The following is a 13,087-nucleotide window of genomic DNA, read 5'->3' as shown; positions in this document are numbered from 1 at the left end:
GAGACAAGGGAGAATGCAGTGTGACTCATAGGTCAAGTCTTGGTTTGATACCTGCCTTTTTGTTTTAATTTTCAGATCAGAATTTTTATGTAGGTATATTTTATCATGGTATGTGATCAGCTCTCAAGAAGGAATTAGTGCAAAATAAGGTTTCATAAATGATTGAAAGAAGCAATCAATTGTTGTTCTGTCCCGTGTTGCTTCCCCCCTACCCCAATGCCGATGTGTTCTTGGACTGTTTCTCTTGGTTTTCCTGAGCTTTGGTCAGTAACTGATTCCTATAGTGAGACTTTTCTCTAAATCATGAGGATATATAATCTGAGGCAGGGTCCTATTTTATTTTTTTGTATCTGTTTTGCTATGCTTACTGCATATGGTACACTCTTGATGTTTATGCCTTCACAGGTATGTTCCGTGCTTGTTCAATTTCCCATATGATTTGTATGAGCTGTATACTGTAGTGCTGAATTTAACAAAACAGTAATTTATTTTAAGATTTTGACTAGCATAAAAATCTCTTTGGAGCTTTCTTTGTCATTGTCTATGTTATCAGTATCTCTGCACGTTTCAAAGCAATGGCTGAAGTGCAAGCTGGGAGAAATGGTTTTTACCTCTTCCTGTAGTGCCTGTCTGCTGTGGTCCTGGTGCTTTTTTTGTGTGGACTGTTTTTCTGTTTTACTGTTTTCTGCCCGTGGATGCCAGTGATACATTGAGGATATGGCAACTTAAAGTTAGGTTTTGTAGAGCAAGTTTGGCAGTGTACATTATCAGGATAACATCATAAGAATCAGCTTCTCCTGGGAGCACAGTCACCCCTCCCCTCCACTCAGTAACTCTTTTGGGGCTTTTCACTGGGATTTGGAGATACCCGCTTCCTAAAGGACTGCTGCAATGAGACTGTTACCATGGTTTTCTGAGATTTCCAGTCTTTTCAGGTGCAAGAGAAAAATCAATCCAGCCAGGTTTTTGTATTATTTTACTTTGTAGGTTCCAGGTAGTATTGTGACTGTGTTAAATATATCCCCCACGTTTACATGGGATTTTTGTCTTCTGGTAATAACATGTTGCTACTGAACTCTTTAAATGGATGGTGCCTGCCAATTGTTTGGCATTGTAGCAAGGCAAAGCCTGTTGCCATGGAGCTTTGAGGACTTGCTTCGCCAGTCAGCATACCTGCAGCTAGAGAACTGGTTAAATGATCTCTTTGTACGAGTAGTTTCTTCAGGGTAGAGAAAAATTAGGAAAGAAGGGAGGAAAAAATGGATGGGGGGGTGTTTAAGAAAGATGTATCCTTCTCACAGCCCATATCCATCATATGTTTCTACTGTGTCAAGTTGCCATCTCCTTGAAGAGGAGATGCCTTAATTGTCAGGCAATTGGTGTTCGCCTTAAAGCTCACAACAGTGCATGTAGCTGATTTTCATTCCTTTAATACTGCTCCCCCTGGTTCAAATTTCCTTTGCTTTGCTGTGGATTAATGCCATGTTAGCATGGTGAGGAGCATGGCAGAGGATGATGTATCTCATCACAGTGCAAGGATTTTTTTGTGAAGGATAAATCATCAAACAGGAAAGCTTTCAGTGCTTGCTTGTTACTCAGTTGTGAGAATCAGCAGGATGCTGCTCCAAATCAATCTCAGCTACTAGGCAGCTATTTAATAATTATCCAGAAAGGTCTGTTTCTCATTGAACTTTTCAAGCCAACTTTATCCCTTTTTCACCTAGACTGACAAGTTTGATGTAGTAGATCTCTAGCTGTAACTGGTGGCTGATTTTTCTGGAGGCTGGGCCTCACTGGTGTCTTACTGGAAGTCCAAAAATACTGACACCTGTGTCTGTTTTTCTTAGTCATGTGATGTAGTTTGGTTCCTATAGTCAGTCATGAACTTTTGTGTACTGGATTTTATGCAGGAATACATACATTTTCTCATTTTTCTTCAGAATATACGTGTTGCTGTAGTACTTCTGTGTGTTTGAGATTATTGCCATCCTATACAATGTGTTGTCTTGCATGCCGTGACTTTTGTGTTAGCAAAATTGTACCACTGTGTAGTTATATTACCCTTTATGATTCCTGTTACCAAATATGGGGTATATTTGTAAGTTTTACTTTCCATTCATATCTTGAAAATTTGACTTGTCTAATTCTTCAGTGTGTTGTTCCCTAAACCTGGAGAGTCTTCCGTTCAAATGAGGTTGGGTTCAGATTTCTGTGTGACTGCAGTTGCTTCTATTTGATTCCCAAAATCTGAAATTACTGATGCAGTCGTAGCTCAGGTGCAGGAAGAACAACAATTCAGTATGAATTCCCTGTCCTTGTTCTTTCATTCAGGAGTTAGGGAACCTGCTGAGATATTTTGAGATATATTTTTGAGATATTTGAGATATATGAGATATGTATTTTGAGATATATTGAGATAACTTTGTGCCTCATTGCTGTTATGAGTTTGACTTTTGCTTATTCCTATTGTTTTCTGTCTTCTACTGGAATGTATCGTATGTGTCACTGTGCTTCTTTTCTCCTAGTTCCTGGAGATGTGGCTCTTGCTCAGGTACTACAGGATGCTCATGTAAATGAGGCGTGGGTTAAATGTATCAGCCTTATGCGCTGCTCTGCAGATGTGCCTCCTTCTGAAGAATATTGGCTTATGGTGTGGCAGCTGTTTATACAGATGTTATTCTAAAGGGATCTCCTGCTGGCACATAGTGTGTACAAACAGTTTTAGATACTTTTTAATCTATCTTTCTGATAGCCAAGCTCTTGAGTAATGGAAGTGTCTCTTTTCCGCAGTGTAGCATTTTCCTGGGGAGACCTGATAGCACAGAGACTGGAATTAACAGATCTCAGGCAAGTGGCAATACCTAAAGTTTATCACGACGACTACTTTGTCAAACAACCTTCTTGATAATCTTCCTGGAAGAGATTCATGACAAAAACTGGGCAACAGCTATACTAAATATATATAATGGATAGCTATGCCTTCTTTGTGTTGTGGTAATATTTAGGTTCTGCAGTATTCCTGTACCTCCTGGTTTATCTTGATCAGCTAGCTGGGCATAGAGCTAACCTGTAGGTCGCTTTCAAGGATCCTGGGAATCATTTCTTATATCTTCGTAATAAAATGGATTTTCTTCTACCAGGGCATGACACTTGACACAAACAGGCAATAGTAAATGCAAGCAAGTTTAAAACCCTTTGGTGTGAAAAATACGTGTTTCTGCTACTAACTGTGAACTTTTCTGGCTACTAAGACTGTCACTGTATGCAATGACTTTTCTAATGTGCAAGATGCATGTTAGTTATCCAGTTGCTGGTATACTTGCAGAAGACAATGTCTGACAAAAGGGCTGTTGTCTGGGCATCATCTCAAGCTATGAGAGTTGTTGCTTTCTGACAGTCTGCACACTAGTGATGACAGCGGTTACTAGGTTTGCCTTGCAGTGCAGTTATGACTCAGGTTCTTTGAACATGGATTTCATGTAGCCACAGTTTCAATGGGCTTGGGCATGGGTTTGACCCAGGTCTCACTTGTACAACAAACTCTTTGTCAGCTCATTTCTTTCTTTCTTTACTGAGATGTTTGAGTGTAAGCATTTTCTTTCTCGCACTCCAGCTGCTTCTTCACCCTCTTCTGCAGTCAAGCTATAATCCTGTGGATTTGATATTGCAGGCTGTTGCCATGGAAATAATGGTGATTTCACTACTTCAGTGCTACAAGCACTGCGGGAGGCAATAGAAACGGTGGTTGGCAACAGATACAGTGAGGACGTGGGGGACAGTTCAGGGGAGTTCTTTATGAACCTTATTTTTTTTTTTGGTGGGGGGGGTGTTCTTCTCCCTTTCTATTATTGTGTTTTTTTCAGTAGTTGTTGTTTTTTGTTATTCTTTTCTCTCTTTTTTTTTTTTTAATGGGATTTTATTAAAGGCTCATGCGTAACAATTTCATGTATTTTTTTTTCCTCTTTTTTTTTTTTTTTTTTTTTTTTTGCACAGGTTGTAGTTAAATGCTCCTTTCCTTGTCAGAATAACCCACAATGCTTTCTTTGCAGCTGGTAATAATTCATTTCTGGACAAAGGGCAAAGGTTGAGATGTAAGCACATTCTGTTTAAGTCATGTCTTTAGCCTGCAGAAATCCCTTTCAGGAAAACTTTTGGTGGTAGTGGTGTGGGGGTTTTTTTCCCCCCTTGTTTTCTTTTTTGTTTTGTTTTGTGGTTTTGTTTGTTTGTTTTGGTTTTGTTTGTTTGTCTGGTTTTGGGGTGTTGTTTTCTTGGTTTTGGGTTTTTGGTTGGTTTGGGGTTTTTTTTCCATAAATAGTAAATCAAGCTGGGAACAACATGTCAGGCACATGCATTTAAAGCTGTCTGTGTGACTGGCAGTATTCAAACCTAATACATTCATTATTTAATTTTTAGTGTGCTCTGCATGCAAAAAAGATCGGTGCTGGGGATCATCTTATGCAGCATCTGTTCTTAGCATTATGTTGTGATTCCACATCTATACTGAAATCTTTTCTCTGAATTAGTCACATCCATAAAGGTAGAACGAAACCTACTGCAGAAATCAACTTTGTTATAAAACGAATTGGCAGCTTAATAAGCTGAAAGCAAATGGCATTGAGAAGAATGAGAAGTTCTGAAACTATATGCTTGAAAGCATCAAACAGCGGTCTTTTTTCCCCAACTACTTACAACAGCGTTCCACTGATTAGCGTAGTCACAGAGCAGACACTATCTGTAACTTTTAAATTAAGATCTTAGAATTAATTTGCAGTCTTCAATAGGACGTCATCAGTAACGATGGTGACAGTAAACTTATAAGATAATTTTTAATTAAATCAAGAAAAAGTGTTTCAGCCTATCAGATGCTTTAAAATGATCTAGGAATTGCTTTAAAAATATTTTGATCTTTTCCTGTTTGATAGTCCATAAATGGAGATAAGAAGACAAGCTGTTACATATGAAAGGGAAACAATAAGGAATGTTCAACATGCCTCTGGCTTTGTTGGGCAGTGTTATTAAGAAGACCATAGGAAGTACATAATGATAGATTAGGAAGACCATTAGGAAGTTCATCAGGATAGATTCAGTCCCTTGATACTTTGTGTGAGTGGAAATAGAATATATGTGTGCCAGTACTCATATCTGAATTTCACGAAGGCCTTGCAAAAAACTTGTGCATAAATTAAAATGACAAAATAAGACAGAAATATGTTTGCAGGGCCTGGCCTGAAGAGATGCTAAGTATTTTATGCTCTTAAATCTAACTGAGAATGTGAGCATTTGATAGTACTGAGTATTACATAAACCAGGCTTTTAAAATAAATCAAGGGAGAGAACATTTCCTCTCTGAACTATATTTATTAGTGAGCACTGATTTGTCATGTAATGTCTCCTGGTGCCAACTAAGTTTTTAAGCATTGTATAAAGGCACATTTCTGCTGAATTGTACTGGGTTATATATACCTTATGCTTGGCCCAAATTTGCTGCGTAACTGAAAAATTTGCATTTTTTCATGCACGATGTTGGTTATAAAATTTTGTCTGTGTTGGTATAATACAGGTAGTATTTCCCTTCTGTGTGTAAGAAGGTCAGTGAGGTGATGAATATACTGACCGTGACTATTTTTTTACTCCTTCCTGGAAAAGTTACTTAAAATTCTTGGTAAGGAGCCATTTAGTTATAGGCGGTAGTATCTCATTGATACCTGAACTCCCCATGATAAAGGAATCTGAAGACCTAGACAACAGGCAGGTGTTTCAGTGCCTCATTGCTTCTGTTCCTGTTACAGGTGCATGTGACAGCATTGCAGCAATGAGTGGAATTTTAAAGAGGAAGTTTGAAGAAGTTGATGGCACTTCACCCTGTTCCTGTGTGTGGGAATCAGACGATGACATTTCTAGCAGTGAAAGTGCTGACAGTGGAAGTAATGTCCATCCATCCACTTCTAATCATTTTACTCGTAAGTACTAAAGTGATGTGTAGGGCATGATATGCCTTTTTATACCAGCTAAGGAAGGTTCATCTTATGTGGCAGAAATACAGTGTAATCTATCTGATTCTATTTTGAAGCATTTTTCTGTTTTATTACATTTAAATGTTGACACTGTAAGGAAGTACTTCTTTTTGAAAAATAACTATTTCCTCTTGTAGTTGCTGTTTATGTAAAAAAAAAAATTGTACATCAGTGAGCTTCTGAGGAAACTCTGCTTATATACTGTCATTTATATCTAGATAGTGTGAAATACTTTAAGTATAGATGTCCTGGGTTCAGCAGTAGCAGTCATTTTTCTCCTCCTTAGTAGCTAGTGCAGTGCTATGTTTTCATTTTTTGGCCTGGGAAGAGAGCTGATAATGCTGATGTTTTCAGTTGCTGCTCAAATGTTTGGTCTGGCCAAGGACTTTCTGAGCCTCATGATCTGCCAGGGAGGAGGGGAAGCTGGGAGGAAGCAGAGACAGGACACCTGACCCAAACTGACCGAAGAGGTATTCCATACCACAGCACGTCATGCCCAGGATGTAACGGGGAGTTACCCGGAAGGGCTAGTGGACTGCAGGGTTGGAGAAGGTATCGGTCGGTGCTCTGCTGGGGGGAGTGGGTGAGTTATTGGTTGGTTGGCGCTGAGGTGTTGTATTCTTTCCTCTTGTTATTTCCTTTAGCACTATTATTATTGGTGGTAGCAGCAGTGATTTGTGTTATACCTTAGTTACTAAACTGTTCTCATCTCAACCTGTGGGAGTTGCATTCTTTTCGATTCTCCTCTCCGTCCCTCCAGTAGCAGGGGGAGGGCAAGAAGGGGGGGGAGTGAGTGAACGAGGTTTGTGGTTGGGTTTAAACCACTACAATAGAGAACGTCTTCCATTTTGGGTGGTGATTTGGGGGAAAAGGGACAATCGGCAGTAACACTGAACACCACTGTTTCTGCATAACCCTATCTGTTCAGAGTTGAGTAGTGTGAGTGATCTGTGACAGAATAGCTGATTCCTCAGATCATTCATTCTGCTGCTTAAGCCAATGCAACTACACAGCCCTCAGTCCATGCATTACTGGAGTAAGCAGAGGAAAAGTGTAATTCTCCCTGAGAAAATGTTAGATTCATATTTGATGTCTCCAGGATACACTTGAACAGAAATCTTGTTCCCACTCAACCAACTGAACATGAATAGTTAATTTACAGAATATTTTGCTTTTGACTTCTCAGGTTGAGGTTATCAGTTACTAAGCTTGTATATTTTGTGGAATGTACATAAAACCTCATATCTGCAGTAAACCATGTGTGTAAATGAGTAGCAGTAAGTGATCCGGACTTTATCCTGCAACTTGTACGTAGCAGCTAGAAGGCTTTCTTCTTTTGGGGTTTGTTTGTTTTGTTTTGTTTTGTTTTGTTTTGTTTTTAACTCCCTAATAATGCTGGGCTAGAGTTGTTTACGACTTACAGCTGGCAATAGGGTTAGTGTAGTTCTTTATCTAAAAACACATAAGGAAGAGCCTAAAAATCCCCCACCAGCACACACAGAGGGGAGGAGGACCAATAATGCAGAAGAATGCAAACTTGCAATGGTAAGGTCCAGCAGAAGGAAGAGACTTTCCCCAAAGCCTGAGGTGCCCTTGCAAAACTGCTTTACCAGTCTGCAGACAGAAGATGAAAGATCCATCATATCAGGAGACATGCTGAAGCTGAGTCTGATCTGCTCCCGTATAGAATCATAGAATGGTTAGGGTTGGAAAAGGTCTTAAGATCATATAGTTCCACCCCCTCTGCCATGGGCAGGGACACCTCCACACTAGAGCATGTCACCCAAGGCCTTGTCCAAGCTGGCCTTGAACACTGCCAGGGACCACTGCAACTGAAAAAAGGTGACAGATGATAGTAGTAGGCAACTCTTTTCTGGGAAGGGCACAGAGGCACCCATTTTCCAGCCTGATGCGCTGTCTTGAGAAGTGTGCTGCTTATAGGGTGCTTGTATCAGGGATGCTATTCAGAGACTACCAAGCCTCATTAAATCCACTTACTGCTGTCTGCATCTGTTATTTCATATGGGCACCAGTGATACGGCCAGGAGCAGTCTCAGGAGTATCAAGAAGGATTACAGAGCTCTGGGATCTATTTTCCACTTCCTACTACCAAATCTGTGTGTAAATCTGGTCTTCTGATTTGATACTTTGAGTACTGCTGCCTCACCTCTGTGAGTGCAGGTGGCAGCCCAGTACTGAGTGGCTTTGCAAAACCCAGGTTTTCTGTAGGCTTCGTTCTGAATTTAGAGTACTAGTGGAAAGAACAGAGACTGGGGTTATTTGAGACACAAGTACTTGAGAGATGTCCCACTCCTTCCCCCTCCCCAACTCATTACCCTGCTTTGTTTGTGTTTGAGGCTCTTGCTGTTGGAACTTGAACTCTCCAAATTTAGCGATGGAATTTTCTGCCTGGAATTTCTTCCATTTGGAAGTCTGCCAGTGCTTTTGTCTACTGACTAGGCTTCAGGGCATGACGCATATACATTTGTTTTGCTTAGCTGTCGTTTGTTTTCCATTTGAATTTGGTTTTTGGTTTTGGTTTGGTGGTGTTTTGTTTTGTTGGGTTTTTTTTTTTTTTGTGTGCGTGTGTGTGTTTTGGGATTTTTTTCCCTTTTCATTTTCATTATTTCATTCTTGACAAAGCCACAATCCATTTGCTCATGTTTCTGTAGGCAATGGCAGTACTTTTCTAATGCAGCTGTCTCGGTAAGTATTTTGTGTGATACTTTTTTTTTGTGGAGTGAAAAACCCAAAACATCCTGGCTTCTGTGACAGCAGACTTTATAAATCACAAAGTAACTAAACCAGTTCAAGTGCTTTTGTAAAGCAGAAATAAACAATAAAGACTGAATTTAAAGAGCTTGGCTCTCCATAGCTGAATCCTGTACAATTTAGTTGCATCAAAATAGAAGCCACCACATCGACTTCTTTTTACAGTGGTGTTTCTGTAGCGTGGTGAAGAATCAGACCTGTAGCCTAAGAAAACATAGTATTTCATGTAAATTAGCCGAGGAACTTCTGGTTATTTTCCTGTTTGTTACCTCAAAGAAAATTTAGCAATTCCTATATAAGAGTTTTATTTTCACAATTTTGCTAGCATCTATTGGTTTTGGAAGTATACTTTAGTATTTTTCTCAGGAGAATGGGTTTATTGGGGTGATTACTGCAGCAGGTGACTGTTTACTAAAGGTTTTTCAAAGGATCTGGAGTTGCATGTATTGTATCAAAACTTAGTTGTTTTCAATTAGATTCTGGTAATAATGGTTTTCAGATTTCTCTGTTGGTGTTGTTTTCTATCAGTTATCAGCTTCTGCAAAACCCAAATGACAAGTTTATTAAAAATCCAAAATCTCTAGATGTAAAACGGAAACCAGTAAGAATATTTGCAAAGAAAGATTATTGGTGTGAGGAAGTTGCAGGATTGGGTTGAATAGTGCTTGAATAAAGGGCAGAACAAGCAAACACACCTTGCTGTTGCAGACAACTCTATCCTTACAAGCATATGTTACACACATAACAGCCGGCTTTTAGAATATGTAAGACATGTTTGCTCTAGCCTCATCTGAGATCAGTGTAAAATTCCCCCCCCCCACCCTACCACTTTATGCAGTAATGCATTTATTCTATACACGTTTCATGAAATCTGGGCTCCTACTGTGTGCCCAAACCTATTCTGCTGTTCAGAAAAATCTAAATATACTCATATAAATTCTCTCTTCTTTATCAGTACATGTGCAGATTCATTGCTCCTCCAAGGGACTGCTGAGACCCACAACAGAAATCTAAAAAATCCTCTTCTATGCCATGAGCTCCAGTAATCTCTGTCAGCAGACAGTAGTTCTTTGTGATAGTAGAATGTAATATTATAGCAATATTTTATAAGCTGCATACAGATTAAGGCTGCTAATAATTAATAGTCAACACTTTATATTAATCTTTATATTTCTTTTCCTGTGGTGACATGTTTTATTCAAAAATAAACATTGGGTGTATCCAAATCAGGTAAATTATTACAGTAGCATTATACTGCTTTTCATTTCCTCAGTGACATCCATGGAAATGAATGTGACTTTTTCAATAAATATGTATGTCTGTGTGTTTGTGTACACATGTGTATATAGGTATAGCTTGAAAAAACATAACTATGTATGTGTGTAAATATAATTTTGTGTGTAAATGTAATTTGAGAAAGCATAGATATATGCTTGTGTATGTATATATATACAGGTGCAGTAAATGTGGTAATGGCATACGGAAATACTGATTGGTATTTTAAATGTAAAGCTTGTGACAGAGTGCTATAGAATGGAAGACTGAGAAGCTACAGGGTTTTATGCATATTGTTGACTATGGTCCCAGTCATTGTAGCTGATGATATCTCTCTCTCTCTCTCTCTCCCCCCAAGGTTTAGGGGTTTGTGTGAATCAGGCACTCCTTCTCTAATAAGAAGCCTGCACGATATATGCAGGAAATTAATTAATTCATGTCATTCTTGTTCAGGAGATGTGATTTGTGCTTGTTGCTTGAAGGTTGTTCCCTGAAGAAAGTTTACTATTTCACTCACGGGTTGTTTGCTAGTCATTTTACTGGAAAGAGGATTTCACTTTTTTTTAAATCAGAACATCTTTTCTAAACTCATGGTTAAGGAGGTTAACAGGTGAATTTGTGCCGGCCCAAACTTTCTCAGGGGCAGCTGGAAAGTTTGTCATATTTATTTCAGTTAACTTTCTGTGGAAGCATGTTACAGACCAGCTATGCTCACCATGATTTCCAGACTAGCAAAACTATTGAAAAGAATAATCATGCCTATTGCTATAAGATCCTTGTTAGATTTGGGGAACTGCTTGACCCCGTGGTTCAATTCGTCCTTCATGCTGGAAGGATTTCCAGCATGAAAACCTGAGCCAGCAGACATTTTCCATTTTGCTTGTTGTTATGTCATGACTGACTTCAGGTTTTTACTGTTTCTATGACAACCATATTTTTTGATTGCTAAAGAATAAAGTGCTAAAAGATTAATTTTTTTTTTTTGACTGTACAGTATTTTTTCATCAAAGGAGTGAAGACATCACGATGCTTTTTGCTAATCAGTGTTATAATTGAATTGCTGCCTAAATGTGCATACCTGTTTGTGGCAGACTCCACGTATAGTAATTTTTCAGATAGAACAGATAAGAAAATATCCCTATTACAGTTGCCAAATAACCTTCTGAAAAATTAACGATAATTTGTACTTCCAATTTAGGACATCCTTATTTGTCAAATCAGGTAGATATTTAAATTCCAGTGTTAACTGATAAAGAAATGTACTTATCAGGACATGGCTCAAAGCAACATACGGGGTTGTTCTCTGAGATTCTTTGACAGTTTTTGCAAGTCAGCACAAAATGGTACTTGGGAACTGATGATGGAATTTCATCAGGTGGAAGTAAAAAAAAGGGGGGGAGAATAACAAGAACATGACTTGCTGGGTTATAAGAGGACAGAGAGAGGGGTCAGAATGCACAGGTGAACAATTAGCGGTTACTTGGGAAATAGAGCAAGGAGCTAATAAAGGGCTGGTCAGAGTGGGAAGATGGCTTATTGACTGTGTCTTTATGAAGGAAAAGAGAGGATGAGGTTTCCTGAGACAAGAGGAGCTTGATAAGCAACAGGGTGTTTTTCAGTAAGAACAAGAAAGCAGTGGTAACAGATTTTACTTGGTAAATATGTCAGTTTGCAGAAAGGGCTACAGATTGGCTGGCTCATAACTGGGAAAAAAGGGAGGGCTAATGAACAGCATGAGAATGAGCCATCTTATCAAGATCAAAGGAATTTAATGCTCCAGCAGTTTGCATATTCTTAGTCAGTGAAAGTGACTCATACTCTCACTACATTGATGTGTATGGAACATATTTCAAAAGCACATTTAGAAAATCACTGGGAAATGTTGATTGGGATTCTATAGCGCTTCTGGATCTGTTCTGCTTGTATAAGAGGAAAGCTCCTTGCACTAAGAATGTATGTATAAATCCTGGTCCATATTCGGGAGTATGTACCATCAGCAGGTCTAGAACCGTCTTTTGCAGGCAAATCTGTGATCACTAGTTCAGAATGATGCTAGTGTGATGTACGAAATTGTATTTGCTGACTGGCTCTTGCCTCTGAGGCTAGCTAAAAATTAAAAATAATGGTTGGATTTTTGTCCTTGATTTGTGATGCAGAATAAAAATTAGATTCACAATTGGAGTACTCTAGCACGTCAAGTCTTAGCAACTAGTTTTGTGCTTTTTATAGCAGTTGATGTCTCTAGATGCTATTACAATATGAAAAATTTAATAACTTTACAATCTAATTCATAGACACTATATGTGAAGTTTCTTTTTTCACCTGTGATGTGCATGAAGTTTTAGTAACGCAAAATCATGATAACAGTTGCTTTTTTGACAAAGAGTAATGTACTTATGCTCAAAGTCTTTAAAATTCTCTCAGAAGTTCTTTTCAACTAACTTCTAGCTTGGATTTGTAAGTCTTACCCAACATCCTTTTCTGGAGAATCCATAAGGTTGAGATACAGATTTTAGTGAAGACTTGCTTCATGGTCTTTGCAAGTAGTACCAGTATTTTCAAATGTGTTTCTAAGGGTAAAAACCTTAAGATGTCTTGGATGCTAAAAGTAGCTGTCCTGCTCCTCAGACATAAAGCAGCATTATGACAATATTTGGATACTAGTGAAAGCTGTGGGTGGCCTTATACCATTACATTAGCTTTTGCAGGGAAATCATTAATGAATCAAATCTTATTCCTAGTGAGTCCCAGTGGCCTCTTAGCAGCTTTCTTTGAATTTGCAAATTAAGCTTCAGGAAGACTATTACAGTATCTTCTCATCTAGTGCCATGTTTTGTTTCGTATATTTGGTACGCATTCTGTGTTTTATACTGGTCTGCAGCTTTTACTAACAGTCTTTAAAGATGGCTTTAAGGATGTTTTGAAATTTAAAGGCAAGTTAGAATTAGTGCTTTTGATAAATTATATTGTCTTATTCCCCATTACTGTATATTTTATAACTAATGTCAGTATATACCACCCCTCAA

At 38.6% G+C, this 13,087-nt stretch overlaps 1 protein-coding gene across 3 annotated transcripts in view; it reads left to right on the top strand.

Moving 5' to 3' along the window:
- Window positions 1–13,087, top strand: part of CSRNP3 (cysteine and serine rich nuclear protein 3) — a 109,018-nt gene that overhangs the window by 26,039 nt on the left and 69,892 nt on the right. For 2 of the 3 annotated variants that reach the window (XM_065670529.1, XM_065670528.1), the window contains exon 2: window positions 5,790–5,960. In XM_065670529.1, coding sequence (XP_065526601.1) covers window positions 5,813–5,960 — 148 coding nt within the window. In that variant the 5' untranslated portion in view covers window positions 5,790–5,812. Of the gene's footprint in view, window positions 1–4,049; window positions 4,092–5,789; window positions 5,961–13,087 lie in introns of all 3 variants that reach the window. The other variant, XM_065670530.1, reaches the window with a different exon arrangement.

This window comes from Lathamus discolor, chromosome 3 (assembly GCF_037157495.1).
Source record: "Lathamus discolor isolate bLatDis1 chromosome 3, bLatDis1.hap1, whole genome shotgun sequence".
Taxonomy (NCBI): domain Eukaryota; kingdom Metazoa; phylum Chordata; class Aves; order Psittaciformes; family Psittacidae; genus Lathamus; species Lathamus discolor.
This window is presented reverse-complemented; position numbering and strand designations above follow the sequence as displayed.